The sequence below is a fragment of the Coturnix japonica genome, chromosome 1 (assembly GCF_054131305.1).
Source record: "Coturnix japonica strain WE chromosome 1, WE-NBRP24, whole genome shotgun sequence".
Lineage (NCBI taxonomy): Eukaryota > Metazoa > Chordata > Aves > Galliformes > Phasianidae > Coturnix > Coturnix japonica.
The window spans coordinates 53470954-53489364 of NC_140663.1; the positions used below are offsets into that span (position 1 = coordinate 53470954).

Consider the following 18411-nt stretch of genomic DNA (forward strand, 5'->3'; position numbering starts at 1 on the left):
AAGGAAGAGAGAGAAGGAGAAAGAAGTAGAAAATGAATTTATTGCTCAGATTGGTTACCTTAAGAATAATTTCTAATGTAAAGATACTAGTGAAGACATAGTCTGCATTGCCTAGGATCTGAAAAATAAGCACAATTGGGTTAGTTGTACTGAGTGTGACCCAGGAACAAACAGGCGTGTGTGTTAGCAACAGATAGTGGCAGAAAACTAGTAAGCTTGTGAACAGGTAATGGTAGAGAAGATGGGCACTTTACCTTCAGAGCAATTTCAATGGTGAAAATGACAGTAAAAACTATATCAAAATAAAAGAGAACCTGAAAAAACAAAAGGGAATAGGAGTGGGGAGGGTAGATCAGTGACTGGCCACTGGAATGGGAAATCACAATTCAAAAGCAAATACACAAGTCTTTTAACAAGGGAAAAAGGAGGACTAAATAGGAAATGGTTTTGTAACGACATCCTGTAGAGTGTAGTGAAGGTCCTGATACATAGGACAAGAAGCATGTTACATGAAATATTTTCTAAGTTACAATCCCATGAGAGCTCTGGAGGGAAAACAAGCTTTTGGTTGTTATTGTTGTAGGATTTTCTTTCTTTATTGGTTGTTTAGTTGTTTGTATATCAAATGTGCTTAAGAGTAGACAATGTGAGGGTCTCTGAACTGAGAAGATGAGGATTTCAAGTGGAAAACTTGAAATTCCTTCTTCTTAACTGCCATTCAGGCTTGTTTTGTGTCTCTTTTTTCTTCTACCCTGACTTGCCCTGGGTTAGGGTGAATTAAAAATGCTTTGCCAATTGAACAGAATCACTGTGTCTGTAATTTATCCATGCAACAAATGTACCCAACATATATCTTCCATCTTTCCATTGACGTTCTGTAAAACAGGCGAGCTAAAACACTCATCATTCCCATCAATTTAGATCTAGCAGTGGGCACAGCAGTGGCATGCATAGCAAACCACAAGAAGGGGCCCTCAAGTGTCACAGAAGGCAGCAGCAAGTCTGGAAGGGTTAAATGATTTTTCGAGAAACAGCATCAAGGATGGAGATGTCTTTCACTGCCCATTGATATATACGGAAGCAGTAGAAACCTGATTTTTCAAACTGAAGCCTCTACTGCTAAAATGCTAACAAACATAATGAAGTAAACTGTCCTCTCCCTTCTCACAGGTCTTAATTGTATCTAGGTGATTTTGTTCTAACCCAGGTGGATAAATTCTTACAGCTTGGTACATCCTGGGTAATGAAGCAGTTACTGCAAACTAGAGGATTATTTTAGATCATACTGTTAAAGCATGATCCTAACACAGACTAATTTGCAGACAATGAAGGTCCAACAGGGACATGTATAACTTACTGTTGGTACTTAACCTAAAAACCCTCAGGTCTCTACAGGATTTTTGACCCCAAGACTAATGCAGAAGTTGTTCTGACCTCTTCAGTTCTGGCTTAGGTTCCATAATTTTTTGCAATTTAGAGAATTAAAAAAGGGCCATTTCAAGGATGGATGGACATCACTTGCATTCTACATTAATTTCCACACATTATAGCTGGAAATGTCCCCTTGTGTTGCTGCCTTATAGGTCCTGACATTTGGTTATTAAATCAACGGAATAATTTTATAATCAATGTGCCAGATTCATGGGTACTCTAAGGCTAGTTTGCATGACTCCACCAACATAAAGTGGCCATAAACTTGATTAAAGTGGATGATTACACTGGGCCTGCAGCTGCTTTACATCACCAGAACACTGCGAAGCAGCTAGGACAAATTGGTGAACCTGGACCCAGAGCTGCAGCTTGTGAAGATATTCCATACAAATGAAAAGTCTCACCTGTGTAACTGGTACTATTTACCAGTAGGAACACCTATTCTTACCTAAGTATATATTTAATCCATAATATATTAAAAAACAAACAAAACAAAACCCGATACAGAGAGACTATTGTAACAGTGTTTTAGGTCTTGCTTGATATTTGAAGGGTGTTTGATCAGGCTGGAGAGACACTTGCACAGACTTGCTGCCTGAGCCCTGTGTGACACAGGAGAGATGCAGCCCCTAGCTCACCCCAGTGGAGATGCAGTACCCAGGCCTCTTTCCTAGCCCTTGCTGGAGGAGGTTCTCTCTATTCCTTCCAGCTCTGGGACAATTTGTGTCAACAAGAGCACTGGTCTGCAAGAGTTTTGATGCACAGTGAATGCCTGTTTATGTTGTCCCACAGTAAGGGCAGGGCAGGTTGTTTGCTTTCAGCTTGCTTTCTTTCCCTCGCAGAAACAGAGCAGACACAGTCTTACTGTCCTACTGCCAAATTGTAAAGGCAGACCACTTTTGCAACCCAAACATCTTGTCAGTGTCCCCTGGCATGACACATTTTAAACACTCGTACCTGCAAAAATTAAACACAGAATTTCATGCAACATCGATGGGTTCAAATACACAAGATAACACTTTGCACTAAAACTTCAGCTCTTTTATTTACTACTTTTTTTCATATTTGAATCTATGCTATAGGTTCTGCAGCTGCTTCCATCAGAATCCAACATGCCAGCTGATATTCTGCAGCACTGATATGTACTGATGTACTTTTAGTTCTACATGGTGGGCACACTCAGCCATGTACAAGCAGATCGTTATTGTCACGTGTTGGGCTGTTATTTTGTGCCCTCCTTTGGGGGGATGTGCAAAGCAACTCTGAGATAAATTCAGGAATAAAATTCCATTAACAACTTCTCTAAACGCACCTATGCGTTTAAATGTGTGCTCAAGCCAGGATAGTTCTGGGAAATAGAACACTGGGCATTAAATTAAGGTCTGATTAAAAAAAAAAAGTTAAAAAATTGTTTATGTCTAGATGCTCTTCAAGCATAAAGGCACCAAAATGCCATTGCAGGCAGCAGAGATCAGAAGTCTCACATATGGCTGCTGACACTTCTCATTTCTGCAGTGATCCCAGATTAGTGGAAACTACCACTGGCAAAGCTAAGCACTGGGCATTTCAAAAGGCTAATACGAATGGCCAAGAAAGAGAGTGAGAATATATCTCTGTGCCGAATGCCTTCCTCTTGTTCCCCAAGCTCAGCTAGGAGAGGAGCATGGCATTTTTTCTGAGGATTATCTCAAATTTAGTGTTGGCTTTGCAGCTTGCAGTGGAACAGCCCGATTCTAACCTGAATGACACCAATTTCCCCCAGAGTGACTGCATCAAACTCAAGAACTGTACTTACGCCAGTGTGAACAAAGACAAAATCAGACCCTGAGCTTTTTAGCTAAAGAACAAATAATAATGTGTTAAGAGAATATATATTTCAAAGGGGACTTGCACATCTCCCAACACAGAATTCTCTGGACCTCAGTTGTCTCCAGACCACTGTTAAAGCCTTTAATTCCAGTGAGCAATAATTTTGCTCTAGCCATCTATCATTTATTTTCCTACAAACACTTCCGAAATTAACTCTAGGCCAAATTCTGCACTGATTCATTTTCCCTGTATGTTCAAACACAGTGTACAACAGGCACAAACTAGGGCAGAGAGCCACTACCAACACCTCTGATGCAGTCTTTTCTGTGTTTCTTGACTTCACCACTTGTGCTACACTTATAATACACAGCAAGGGAAGGAGTGTGATAAGCATACTTGGTTCCTAAAGGAGAGGTGTCGGACGGGGTCCTCAGCTGCCAAGGAGATGCTGCTGAGCAAGATGAAAAATAGGATCAAGTTGGTGAAAATGTTATCATTAACGATTCGATGGCAGTGGACACGAAACCTGAAAGAGAGAGGAGAGGCACAACTTTATCTGTCAGAGAACAGCAAGACCTGGGAAACATTCCTCCCTCCTCTTTAGCTGACAAGACTGGCCCTGGGGGATTGCTCTGCAGAGCAGCTTCACTCTACTCTGGCAGAGAACAGCATCCCAGGCAGTTGTGCTTTGCCCTGCTGGGTGCTCAGCAGCCTCATGCAGCTCTCCATGTCATGCAGTAATGCACACAGGGGTAATTGGCTGCCTGCAGGACTCAGGCTTGGTGCTCCATTTAAATATGGTCTACAGCCTGCCAACCCAAAATTATATCCTTTTCATTGATAGAAATGTTCCCCATTTATATAGGGAGGAAGCAGGAGAAATGGGTTTGGGGATGAACAGTATCATTCTGAGATGGGGCTAGATGGTCACATGGTAGGAGGCACAAGGGATCTACCCGTTGGCAGGGCACAAATCTGGCAAAATGGCAATACCCCAGGCTGCCATTTGCAAAGGGCTTCTGGGAGGCTGTCATGCCATACAGGACATCTACTAAAGCTCAGCCTAATATGAAGTGCTGGTGTTCTTAGTGAGAAAATGGCCTGTAAGCAGAAGCAGTCTCCCATCAAAGAGTAGAAGGCTTACTTGACTATTAAACCTCATAACTGTCCTATGCATAATTCTAGAGGCACTTCATTAATCCATTTAGCTCTACTTTTGGCTGTTGAGCTTCCAAGCCCCTATTATAGCAATTTAACAGATGATTGCAGAGGTTAATTTACTTTTTCAACAAGCAACAGTGGGTGGGTGGCAAAACTGACATTAGAGTCCATGAGTCCCAATCATCATCAGTCTCTCTCTGTTGCACATTCCAAGGAGAAGTGGCACAAGCCCTGCTGTGGGAAGACAAGCTCTGAGGCTGTGTTTGGTGGCAAAGTCTCCAAGGGAGATGTTGGGATATGTGGCACTGCACAGACCACTTGATCAGCGAGCTCTTTCCTGCACCCTTAGAAAGATATACTCTCATGCCATAGTTCAGCCCTCTACTCATGGTACTGGTCTCACACACTGGCATTGGAAAGAGAACTGGAGTAATGTGAAGCCAGGCTGCATGGAGGAGACTGGGGGAAGAGGGTGAAGAATAATTCTCCTCAGGCTCCCCTCAGAGCTCTGGATTCTTGTCCTCTTTGTTTCCTTTCTTGCGTGCTCATTCTTGGTGAGTGGGAATGTGCAGAAATGCAAAAACTCCCTACTGGGAGTGAATTTTGAGCAGCTATTAGGACAAGAAGCTCCTACCTCATGCTTGACTGATTGCATGATGGCTTGCTTACAATCTGGACCTGAATTTGTTGGGGAGTTCCAATTACTGGCTTCCCTCTGAATCCCTTATTTCCAAAGCTTTTATCATTTTGTCTTGAATTAGACTTGCAGGTGCTCTGTACTCCCACCGAATATCATCAGAGGGCTTTCTACATTTGTGCTTACATAGAGATTTCATGCCAGAAATCTCTTCTTGTTTCAGCTAAGCAGCATCTTAAATACCTGTTGTTAGGACTGAAGATGAAAAAAGCACTGGCATCAGGCATGGGCACAGCCTTTTCTTTGAGGTGCAGCTCAGACATTGGGCGAGGCCGAGGGCCCACAGGCATTTCAGGTTCTTCCTCATCTTCCTCTGCTGCAATAAATATTTTTATTAGTTCACACAAAATGTTTTATTTTATGCAAAATACAACCCCTCCTGGAGTGCTGGGACATTTGTTTCTATTCAAATAAGAGCTATTAACTTGGAACCATAAAAATAGGATGATGAAAGCTTGAGGTTTATTGTCCATTTCGCTCTTCTAAGGTACCAACCAGTGCCCTGGGCCTATCCTGGCAGATATTGATCAATACTGTCTGTAAAACCAATGCTGGTAAGCCCACAATATCCTCACAATATTATCTTCAGATACTTCATAGTCCTTTCTGCAAAATACCTTCCCTCAATGACCATCTTCAGGCTTCCTTGCTGGTGGTCTAATTCCATTACTTACTTTCTTATCATGCATGGGTACAGAAAAGAGAATTCCCTTCCTCTTGCAGAAGGCTTTTACATGCCTGTTTCTGCCAGGCTTTCTTGTTCTTAGAGAAAAACAACAGTCTTTCCTGAGATGGTGCATTCTCTAGATCTCTGATCATTGTCACTGCTTTCCTGTGGATTACTGGCAGAATTAACCTGCCGTTGAGGTCCTACTGATGCAAAGGAAAGTTAATTTTTTCCTATATCTTATAATGCCATTTTGCTGTTTAAATGCTTTTCATGGGCAATTATTTTCATGGCAGTTTTGTGTTAATTTGCCACCACTTTTTGGTTTACATGAACCATAGACTCTGTACAATACAATGGTTGCTCAGCCTGTCACTCCCCTCAGTATTTATGCTGCTGATGATTCCCAAGATGGAGCACAGGTACTTTAACATACACCTGTTAAAAATTCTTAAAGCTACCTTCTTTCAGTATTCAGTGGGGACAAGAATAAAAGGGCAGGTGACAAATATGAGCCCCTTGAACCTGATGCCTGTGGAGCAGAACTCCAGGCCCTGTACAGACCAGCGAGAACACTCAAGGAAGAAACTGCAGAGATGGGAACTAAGTGGTATGTGAAAGAGAGCCTTCCACCTTTGAGGATTTCTCCTACCTGCTGAAGTCAGAAGCTTTTCTGTAAATGACACAATGGGATTTTGCTATTTTTAAAGTTTACAATCCTCTCACCTAATTAGCAAGACAGGAAGAAATATTTCAAGAAGGGAGCCTGACAACTGATTCATCTTCCAGTCAATGCAAAGGAGGAAACTGTAGCTAAAGGGTTTATCCCAACTCCATAAAGTGAGATAAATTCTAGGAAAAGCCTGTTCCTTCAGGGCCAGGTAAGGCACTTCATCTAGTAATGGACATATCAAGAAGAACAGATGAATTGGTATAGATCCTAACCTAGATGTCAGAGATGGAAGAAAAGAGGCTTTTTCAGTGCATGTCTTCATTGCATGCAAATAGGATTCTTTCTTTACATTTCTTGTAGCAAGAGTTTGGCTCAAATTCACTTGATAGATTTTTGGATGTTTGATCTGGTACACAGTCTGCACTTTTTAATCCGGTCTATTTTTTAACCGCTCAATTTTATGCTGTAACACACTTAATAATACCCATTCTACAGGTTTTATTCCTTTTGAAGTACTTTTGTGAATAGTACTTGAAAAAAATTGCGCTAATATTCATATTTATATAATATTACAATACTTTACACTTGCACCTTTTATCTACAGATGTCAAAGTGGATTGACAAGGAGTGGGGTAAGCAAATTCTTTCTTCTTTAACAGTCTGGAATACCAATGCCCATAATCATGTAGGCTGTTTGAGAGCTCTCACTTAAAAGACTATTATTCTGAGCCCCAGTTCTGTGCCATCACTATTAGATTTTTTTTTTCTTTTTCTTGAAGCTTTACTTAAAGTGCTTAATTTTTATTTATTTTTTTTTTTTTCCAAATGGGTATAGGAGAATGCCTCTGAAAAATGGACTCTCAACAGAAGGACAGGCCCCATGAAGAATATAATGAAGACTGTATCTCTCCTCTTTCTCTTGTGTCTACCATAAAGCAAGAAATATATTAATGACTTTGGCAACCACATAGCTGCAGGCTGGAAAACACATTGAGTTCCTCAGTTATGGAGAAAGAATAATGTTCTAAATGTTTTTCATTTAAAGTAGGGTCTAGGGCACATAAGAAAGGAAAAACTGGGAGTCAAATACAAAAAGGATGGCATTATTACAATGTCAGCTCAGGTCTCTGTGTAAGCTATCTACCAGCATAAAAAACCAATATATTGCACAAGTGTCAGCATTCATACAAGCAAAGGTCAATATTCATAAGCTGGCTGGGAAGCACATCAGCTGCAATTCTACACTTGTTCTTTGACTATCTTCTATACCTAAGGTATATCACTGTTTAAAAAGTGACTTTTCCATTCAAATCTGCCATGAAATCATGAAGAAACAAGTCTCAGAGTTGCCAGTTTGAGATCTAGTTTGAAATTCTTCTGAAATTCAATAAATCTCAAAACTGGGACTGCCATCTTGAGTTATACTTCATGAGAACAGTTACATCCTTTGGTTGCAAAGGACACACACAAGCCACGGTGCAGCATCAGTGATAGATTCAATTGAGAGGATTTTTTTTTTTTTTAATCTATACAAAGACCAGAGCTGTTGTGTAAGGACACTGCTTTGCTTCAAACTTCCATAAATCATCTCAAGCCTTCATCTGACCCTCATCTGATGCTCTGAATTCTTTGTCTGTTTCTGTACTACACCGCAGGACTTGCTCCCTGTCTTCCTATAATAAACATGTCATCATAATAATCCCTCTAGTGTACACAAATCTCTGGAAGGAATAGTCTCTCCCTCCAGCTAAGCAGCTAGGTGAACTGATGAGCTGCAAGTACACAGTTTGTTCTGGGGACTAAGAGCAGCACCATGCAGCAAAACCATACAAAAGAGGTTACCGAGAAAACTAGTTGAGGCAACAGAAACTAACAGGAAATTGAGCAGGGTAGATTCAGAGAGTAAAGGGAAAACAAATGAAGTGACCATTTCAGTTGTTTTTGAACACTGAGTTGGCATGAAGGATGTTTTCCCAGGTGGGCTACATTTAACGGCACAGCACCTTCTGTAGCATGGCAATTGCCAGAAGGATTTTAGGCTGATCTTTTGGTCAGAAGGGAGCTGATGAAGGGACAGTGGGACACTTGGGGACTGGGAAATTCTTGCTTGCTAACGCCAGTGAGGTCCTTGGAGCTTTGTGCTTCAGACTTGCTTACATGAGACAGATGTGAAATGCCACTTCTGCTCCAAGAGGGAACTAGTGCTTCTAAACTTTGTACTGCAGAATGGAGTAGATGACTATGGTAAACTGCATATCAAATAAGAGATTTGCAAAACTTTGTTCCATCTGAACCTTATGGTGACTTCCACGAACTCTGAAGGAAGTGGTTAACTGTGTGAGCCATTAGGGATCATTTTCAGCAAAAAGCTATGATTTTCAGAGGGCTGAAAAAGACAAAAAAACCCAACCCCAAACTGTTCACAGTGAGTAGAAAAACAATTCAACGAACATGCATGTAGGCCTGTTTAGAAATGACATCATACAATGGTAAATAACTGATACGCTGTCCCTTTGCACTGATACCACTTTAGGAGACAGAAGACAACCTAGCACACATCTGCATGCCAGTCCAAGGATAGGCATCTCAAGGCAGGAGTTTAAAAGTGCTTTTACTTTATTCCCTGCCCTCTAATTCTACACATCTACAGATAGAAAATCTATAACACAAATTGTAGATTTGGTCTTTGTCAAATGTTCCACATGCTAGCCTATTTCTACATTTCCTATAGAAAGTAATGGAAATATAACACTATTATCAGTAGACTTAAATCTGCTATACATGTATGTGCGTCTTTACTTTAAAAAATATAATGGTCTACAAATTTAGGCAAGTTGAGAAACAGAAACAGAGCTGTTTCAGGATGTTTTAATTATTCTTGTGACTGAAGATTCCTTAAAACACATAAGTAACTGGGGATGGGGGTGCAGTGAATGCCCTGTGTCTACAGAGGTGCTTAGAAGGTTAAATCCAGAGTGATCTGCCTCAAAAAATATCAAAAGTGAACTGTATTTTATGGTGTCAGAACCATTCCTGATTAACAGGCTACGAATATGGATGAATATGAGTACAGCAAATTCACAGATTTTTTTGTTCTGAAAATCAAATGCAATGAACAGTTTTCCTTTCTGCCTGTCTGAAACTCTCATTCGTCTATTTAAAGTGAGCTACTGTGTCTTTTTTTTTTTCACCCTATCACATCAACCTATTAACAGACGTTTTTTAGGAATCATAGAATAGAAAAAATGTAATTTATTACCTATTACAGATGGTTATATAATCATAGAAATGAAGAAGGGCAGAGCAAGAAGAGATCACACATGGCCAAATGTCTGCCAAGCTAGGATCAACTAATTATTATATCTGAGTCTTTTCTGGCAGACATTTCTCTGACCTGTTTTTAGCCACATTTGGTGATGGTAGGTTTTCATAACCCTCTTCACAATCTTTTAGAGCCTCACTACTAGAAAATCTTACCCTGGTGTGAACCTGTTAATTCCTTTAACCGTAACAGATTGAGATTATTTCCCTCCTACCTGTAGCAACCTTTTATGCATTTGAAACCATTTCTCCTGTCTTCCCTAGCTCAAACAACCACAGTTCTTTCAATGTTAGTTCAGTTTCTCCTTGCACTGCTTTTACTATGCCTTTCTAGATTCTTTGCAATTCAGCTACACTTCTCTTAGTAGTGCATCCAAAATGGGATAGTAGTTCAATAGAGACCTCCTCCATTGCTAAAAGACCAAAAGAGTTGTTTTATTTTGATTAGTTTTCACTGGCCTGTTAGAAGAAACCTTTGTTAGAGAAGAAACCCTTCTAACCAAAGGGTCATGTTTTCACTGTTTATAACGATTTGTTTCCCTTTTGAAAGGTGGCAAAATGTTATTGGCTTCTGCTGAGCTTGTGATTACAAGATTCAAATTCTTTTCTCAAGGACTGTTACCTAACTACTGTCACCTAAGATCCTTTATTTGTGAGTTGTTTATTTCTGCCTATGTAGAGCCTGGCACTTTCAATTTTATTTAGACCATTTATCCAGTTCCTCAAGAGCTCTTTGAATTCTAATGCTGCCCTTCAGTATGCTTTCTGTCCCTCCTAGCTTCATGTCATGTGCAAATGTAATAAGCATATTTCCTTTTCCATCACTCAGGTCATTAACATTGAACTGAACTGAACTCAGGACAGGCCTTTGGGTTGTAGAACCTCATTTGGGTTATTGCTGCTCTCCACGTACAGAGTCTGACCAATTTATCTCCCAATCATCTAGACCATTTTTTTTTTCCTAGCTGGCTTATGAGAATGTTTTGAGACATTCAGAACCTTAGCAAAGTCAAAGCATACATCTGCTTCTTCTCCCCTGACTTGTCAGCCCCTTCTAGAAGAAAATAAAAGTGGCTTAAGAAGATTTGTCCTCAGCAAATCCATGTTCCTGCTATTCTTCTCCTTATCTTAAACTATTTGTTTAGTCATTTGTTTCAACACTTTTCCAAGAATGGAAGTTGAACTGACTGGTTTATTCCTCTGCTCCACCCCTGCCCACCATTTTAAAGACCTAACCTTCAGGAATTCTCAAAGTAAAACTGCTCTGTGTTCTGAGATTGTTTCAACCAGTTTTATATAAAGTATTTGAGGATGAAGTTCATTAGGCCCAAATGATCAATTTGAGGCTGAGTTTACACCTTAAGAAACATATTAATAAAGTTACACTGGTTTTTTATTTTATTAAAAATGTTCCAAAAGGCATTCAGCACTTCTGCCTTCGATGAGTATCTGTTGCGGATCTTCCCTGACATAGAAGACTGAAAAAATGGTCTGAAAATATATATCTAACCATGTAATGTGTGCTTTACAAAGAATCATATTAAGTACTACTAACCACTTCAGGAACTGCAAAGGAAACGTGGGCAAGTAAAGTATCACTAGCAAGATGAGAAAGGGGATTCCCTCTGCTCTCCTCTCCTGAGGGCCCATCTGGCTTACTGAATCCAAGCCTTGGGCTCCCAGAACAAGAAAGACATAAAGGTGTTGATGTGGTTACAGAGGAAGCCAAGAGGATGCTCAGAGGAATGGTACATCTCTCTGATGAAGGAAGGTTGAGGAAGCTGGGCTTGTTCAGCTTGGAGAAGGTTCTGGGCACACCTTGTAAAAGCCTTCCATTTTTTAAAGGGGGCCTAAGCATAAGGATGAGGAGGGTGAAGGGAAAGACAAGAGGCAATGGTTTTAAACTAAAAGGGAGCAGGATTAGACAAGATTTAACAAATAAATTCTTCACTCTGGAGATAGTGAGGCACTGGGACAGGCTGTCCAGAGAATTTGTGGATGTACCATCTCTGGAAGTGTTCAAGGCCAGGTTGGATGTGGCTTTGGGAAACATGATCTAGTGGAATGTGTCCTGCCCCATGGCAGGGGGTTTGGAATTGAATGGTCCTTAATGTTCCTTTTAGCCCAAGCCATTCCGTGATTCTACAAATTGAATTGCATCACCTTTTCCCATCATGAAGACATTGCAAGATCATCTTGATATCATAATCTGGCTCAATGCGTACTAGCAATTGGAACTTTTTTTTTTTTTTTAAATCAAAAATGAGAGGAAACAGAGAGATACCTGGTGCTTCTGTTGTGGGATATGGGCTCTTTTCTTCATTTTCATTTGGCTGATAGTCATCCATGTTGATCTAACAGAAACAGCAGAAAAAAAGACTCAAACAAAGCAGAGGGTTTTCATTCCCCTAGAAACCCAGGCTGTCCACATCATCTCTTCATACACCGGTGCTAGCAGCAGACCTTTGTAGCAGGTGGAGATTCTCCATCAGCAGTGATTGATTTCAGCTCAATTTTCTCCTCCTTTGTCTCCTCCTCCACAGCTGTTTTCTCTATCTCCTGTTTCTTTTCAGGACTAGCAGTCCTAACAATTTGACAAGATAAAAAGAAAACAGTTACAAAGGTGAAAAGCTGTTTTATGTAGTACAGCACACACCAATAGAATGATCAGCTGAGTGGCACCTCTGTTCTGAGTTCAGCTTATATTTCAGTGGCTTCACCTTGTCCTCTTCTGCTCAAATTCCATATGTACGACATAAAAAAAGAAGGAATTAACTGAATCTTGTGTCATGGGAATCTTCATTTTTTTCTTTCTTTGTGATCCAGAGCAATCAGGAGGTAATAGAGATATTCAAACAGCACTGTTACACCAATACCATTTTGTACTCATTAACTACTGATGCCCTGAAGTCTCACTAGTCGCTCAGCCTTTCTTTCTTCTGCTCACATCATTGCAATTGTGATTCCCAACTCCCAGTGCCTTCTTGTCCTTTGAATTATTTTACTTAAAAAATATATATACATAATTATGTATACATTAATCACATTTATGTAATCTATATACACACAGTAAATTTAAACATATTACATACTTGCACATATACATAAGCATAATGCGTTAGGTTCTATATATGGACATATATACAAGTGCATGCTTTTGAGGTGGATGCATATGGATTTACCTAGCTAGCTTTTTCCTTTCTTTTTCCTCTTCCTCCTCCTTCTGTGCAGATGTTAAACTCTCCGCATCAGCAAGGTTATCCACAGCAATGGCCAAAAATACATTCAGCAGGATGTCTGTGTTCTACTTAAAGAAAACGGGCTTTGAAAAATGCAGAACAACATTATACTAAAGGTGTTTTAATTGAAATTTTTTAGCAACCTGTCATCAGATCTCTTGCATTTTCCAAACTTCCAATTCACACAAATGTTCAGGGTGCACATATTGAGCATGGCAAACTGACACCTTCCAACCAAATGTCTAACACGCTGTGTAGGGTTTCCAAAATTTCACAACAGAATGACTGATAGGAAAGATGCAAGTCCAGACTTAAACACTAAGATTTCAGTTTTTGGTTTCCATAGAGAGTCTTGCTTTATGAAACAAATGCCACTGAAGGATAAGGGGAGCCCTGGATGCCTTGCATCTTTGAAGGTGCAGGTCATTTTTCTTAAAGAACTCTCATATTCAAGATCCTCATACCATTAGGCACCTGGACTTTTCAATTTTGGCCTACATGCTTGAGTTGGACAACCTCATTATAGCCTTTCCCACAGACATATGTAGGTTTTAAGGACAGCAAGGATAGCGCTATCATTAGCATTTCTGAGGGGAACAAAAGAAATTCATTTAGTCTGAGCATAAAAGGATTGGGCTGGCAACTCTGCCGTCTCCTAGCAGAGAGCCCACGCATGAAAGCTGCAATATAAACGAGTCATGCACATGTTGCTGAAGGGTAAGTAATGACAATCGCTTTCTTGTCTTGCCACTCAGTGTTAAGTTCTTGTGTTATAAATTTGAACACCAGATTCTTACAGAGATTTCTTTAGATTCGGTCTCATTATGCCATCGGTTCTCAGTAAACCCCGGCTTAAGGCTTAGTCTGGAAATACAGCCACTCCTCTCCCAAAGCTCCAAGGTCTAATGGCTACAAAGTCAGCCAGCATGTGGAGTTGGCTCACATTTTCCTCTGCAGTTCACAAGGAGATCCAAATTGTAGCTTTTTAAAGCTGTCAGGCAGACAGCCTCCCTTGACCTTCAGATAAGTGGAATTGCACCATCTCACTTTGAAGAGAGGGCATGCAGGTCAACCAAAATGTCACATAGCAGTTTGAGAGACCTGAATTATGAAGAAAGGTTGGAAGAACTGGGCTGAAACTACGAGGTAGCTCTATCAGAATAAAAAGAAATGTCACCTCTGACACATGAGGGCTATTTATTAGGGAAACAGAAACTAAACATGAACAAATTTGGAGCAAACTGAGATACAGTACTGAACCATGGCTCTGTGTTCAATGCAGATTCCTATGAAGGGACACTCATAGCCTAATCATGCGGTGTGCTTTGTGCCTCTGGGTTATGTACCATGCCCTCACTTCACACTGAAGCCAGAGAGAACTCAAGTTAATACTGTCTCAGGATAGTAGATAACAGATTACATGATTTTCTGTTTGAAGATTAAACACACTGCAGTAAGTGAAATGGAACAGGGTTCTTGCTCGTTTATATGCTAGTTAATATATGATCTCTCATAAATCAATGGTGTCAAACATATGTTATGTAGCATATTGTATATTACACACATTTTTATTCCACGTAAGGTTTGGATGAAGGCAAATGGAACATGTTAATGAAATGGAAGTTAAAGCAAAAATACAGTACAGAAGGTAGACGGAGATTCATTTATAAGCAAGGCAGGAAAGAAAGACCTATGAGGGAATCAGGGGTAATTAAGAAATAAAAACACTAAATATGTAAAGGTACTAAATAAAAACTGGCATGCAGAACAGGCATGTAGCTGGCTCTTACAAATGTTTATATGCCTGAAGGCTTAGCACTAGCTACGATTAAATAAACTTGTTTAACTTTTGGTAGTGCAAAGCCAAATTCTTGAGCTATTGAAAAGGTGAAGATGTAAGGTACAACATTAATTACTTTCTGGCACAGCGAAAGTAATAAAGGGTGACTTTAAATTCAGCCCCATTTGGAGAAAAGAGAAGCATCAAAGGATACAGTTCCCACAGATGAAGAGGATGATGAAGTAAATACAGACCAACATTCCTGGAAAAGAGGGGCCGCCATAAGCCATGATCCCATCATACATCACCGAATTCCAGTCCTCCCCAGTCAGGATCTAAATGACACATTCCCACCAATAAGGGATACAGTGTTAGACCACACATAGAATTTGAAAACCCCATTAACAGAAAGATATTGACTATCCTGAAGATCACCCCCTCCCCCAGGATGGCTGGAAACTCTGGCTGCATCCATTTAGCAAATTAAAAGCAAAATGAAAGAATGTAAAAAGGACACTAGAACTGCTAAAAAAATGGAGATGTCCCCTTGAAGACTGATGGCTGAATCCAAATGGCTCCCCAAGACATCTTTGTCTGAGTCTCCCCACCTCGCCTTGGCACTTCTCTCCACATCTGTTGTTTCAGACAAGCTGCACAGCTAAAGCACTGAGGACAGCACTCAGCACAGCCCTCCCATACACATCCCTTCACCTTGTGCGTGAAATCACGTTCCCGATGCTCTTGGCTCATCACTCTCAAAATTGCAGTCAGCTTGAAAGCTATATAATTTCTTCACTGGTGCAGTGAGCACATATTTGTTCCTCAGTACTGTAAAAGTGGTGAGAACAGCCGCAGGGATGGGCTCTGGCTTGCAGGCAAGACTCTGGAACATGGCAATGGCCATTCTCACATACTACTCTGATAAGCCCCGATGGCTTTATGATATTTCCCCACTTTGGAAGGGAATACCCCTGTGCTGGCAGCATGGTGTCTTGCTCCTTGAGCTATTAGAATGATGCACAGCCTTAGAGACTACCAGGCTGTAGAAGAAGGGTGCAGGACCTACTGTCTGTGTCTCCCCATTTATAGCACAGTATATCGGTCCCATCTGGACCTGTTCACGCTTACCTGAAACACAGTGAGGAGAGACTGGGGGAAGTTGTCAAATGTACTCCTCCTGGTCTGCATTTCATCAAAGTTAAACTTGCCCCCAAAAAGCTGCATCCCCAGCAGTGAGAAGATGATGATGAAGAGGAAGAGAAGCAGCAGGAGAGAGGCAATGGAACGGACTGAATTCAGGAGTGAAGCCACTAGGTTACTCAGGGAGTTCCAATATCTGAGAGAGAAAACAGAAGAGGTTAAAATTTCTTCACTCCAAGACAGGTGCTCCTGGCCTGCACAGGATATTGGTTCTGGCTGCCTCCTGTGCATAAGCAGGCATTTTCAAATACCCTGTTAAGCAGTGAATCACTGATGTACTTCCCTAAGATAATGAGATCTACTGCAGCTAATGAGTAATTTTACTACCACACGTGCACATTCCCTCCACCCCCACTTGATGCGCACACCCAGAAGATTATTGAAGCTCTCTCCATCTAAGTCTCTGAAAATCTTATATCAATATACAGTGATTAGTTCTTGCCGCTTCAGTGAGTTACATTCTAACCAACCTCATTACAACACTCACAGATGTTGTGGCATGCCAGAATACCTCACTCCAGAGAATGGCCTGCAATAAGTAGCGGAACAGATGGGGAAACAGTTTGGATACAAATACGAACATGTCCAAAATATGGTGTGATTGTGCACTTGGGCTCACACACAGACAGAGGTTGCTAAGCCTTCTGGAACTGAGAACAAGGAAGATACTCAAGGTTCTTCACATATTGCAACACTTGTTTTATATGGACCCTTAAAGGGAATCTCCAGATCTACACCCCTAATGGCCTCAGTTTTCTTTGCTCACTATCACTGCTTTTTTTTAGGGTACTCAACCCTTCATATTTGCTCAGGTAGGCTGCAGAACATATTGGAGGGGCTTAGAGCTGGGTTCAAATACAGCTGGCCAAGATATTTCCAGAATTCCTAGGGCAACAAAGCACCAGCTGACCACAATAACCGAAATCAACAGAGTTTTCTTTTTTTCTCTGGGACTGACAGATATTTATTGGAAATGATTGTGGTGAAGTCCACTTAGATCAGATACCGAGAAAAGGACAAATGACCTATAACCAGGCAATTGAGACTCCTGCTTTTTGAGCAGCTACCATTAGATAGGGAGGATGGCTAAGATCTTCTCTCAGTGAATTCAAGTTTATGCCCAGATCCGAATGATGTACGATGCATCCTTTGGTCCCATTTAAGGATTCAGAGTGATGCAAGTAGCATGCTCTACTGTAAGGTGTCTGTTTGCTCACCTTTGTGAACCAGCAGCATAGCCACGTGTTGGAAAAATGCTACCTTTTTGTGAAGGATTGACCACATTGCCAATGAAGTGACTTCTACTTCAGCCTGGTATCTGCTCAGACATTTTTATCCTACTCCTTTTTGTGCCATGAACACTTCTACTGAATGTACTTCTGAGTCTGACAGATATTTCAGACTAGATTTCCAGTCACCTCATTTTGAGTACAACCTTGGGTGGCTTGCACAGGACAGCAAGCCAGTAATGTTTGTGATGTCTAAGTTGCTATGTCTTCCTTCTAGCATCATCATTTGTGGCTTCCTACCATGATCTGAGATCATAACATGGTTGACATCCTCCACTCCGTTCTCCCAAAGCTTTTAACAGTGAACCCTTCTGTCCTTAGAAGATTCTGAAATTCTAGATGTCTTTTCCCCGGAGAAGAAAGTTCTGTTTTGGAAGGATGTCAGACATGTCTAGCATTCTCACTTCGTGGAAGAGGTCGGAGGTTCTACATACAAACCCATCTTTTTTGAAGGCAATGTGGTCATTAGAGACAAGGATTCTTAAAATCCTACTGAATATTTTCAAATGCCAGGGTAAAAAGGAGGCTTTTGTTGTCCCATGGCAGACAAATATTCAGGTGGTCCAATTACTTTGCAAAGGTAATATGAGGGACTGCCATGTCCTCTGAAGTTCAGCAGCTCCAAGAGCTGAGCTTCAAAGAGAACTGTGATGTTTTCCCTCCAGCCCAGCTTCAGCACTTCAGAAAACACCAGAGTGATTTAAAAGTTTAACTGCAATTAAAGAGACAAACATTGTAAAACTACACAACAGAGGTAAGGGCATGGAAGTTGTGGACTCGGTGCCACCAAATGTCAGGATTGGATATGCTATGTAACAGCTCACTATGTGTTTTTGCTTACAGTTCACAACATTAACACTGTGAGAGGGAGAGAAAGTGACACAGGAAAAGAGAAAAATAATTTCTGATGAAACTGGACTGAATTTAGCATGATCAAAACTGAAACTGGTGGAGTCTAGAATATCACCAACCCCTCCAATGTCAGTCAGGACATGCATGTCCTTAACAGACATACAGTAAAGCTGTTACCCATCTGAACAGTTTCAATGACTTGCTTTAAGCTTAAGTGACTTGCTATCTTACAGCACAGCTGCACAGACTTTTATCAGCTCTGCAATTCTTACAAATGGCTCCATATCTGAGA

General features: G+C 40.8%; 1 protein-coding gene across 35 annotated transcripts in view; it reads right to left on the reverse strand.

Annotated features, from left to right (window-relative positions):
- CACNA1C (calcium voltage-gated channel subunit alpha1 C) overlaps positions 1 to 18411 on the reverse strand; it is a 449097-nt gene that overhangs the window by 75997 nt on the left and 354689 nt on the right. For 27 of the 35 annotated variants that reach the window (XM_085540245.1, XM_085540267.1, XM_085540185.1 and 24 more), the window contains 8 exons: positions 15907 to 16114; positions 14993 to 15113; positions 12942 to 13056; positions 12223 to 12343; positions 12044 to 12113; positions 5282 to 5414; positions 3637 to 3766; positions 255 to 314 (listed from right to left, as the gene is read on the reverse strand). In XM_085540245.1, coding sequence (XP_085396371.1) covers positions 255 to 314; positions 3637 to 3766; positions 5282 to 5414; positions 12044 to 12113; positions 12223 to 12343; positions 12942 to 13056; positions 14993 to 15113; positions 15907 to 16114 — 958 coding nt within the window. Of the gene's footprint in view, positions 1 to 58; positions 119 to 254; positions 315 to 3636; positions 3767 to 5281; positions 5415 to 12043; positions 12114 to 12222; positions 12344 to 12941; positions 13057 to 14992; positions 15114 to 15906; positions 16115 to 18411 lie in introns of all 35 variants that reach the window. The other 8 variants (XM_085540251.1, XM_085540241.1, XM_085540190.1 and 5 more) reach the window with 3 other exon arrangements.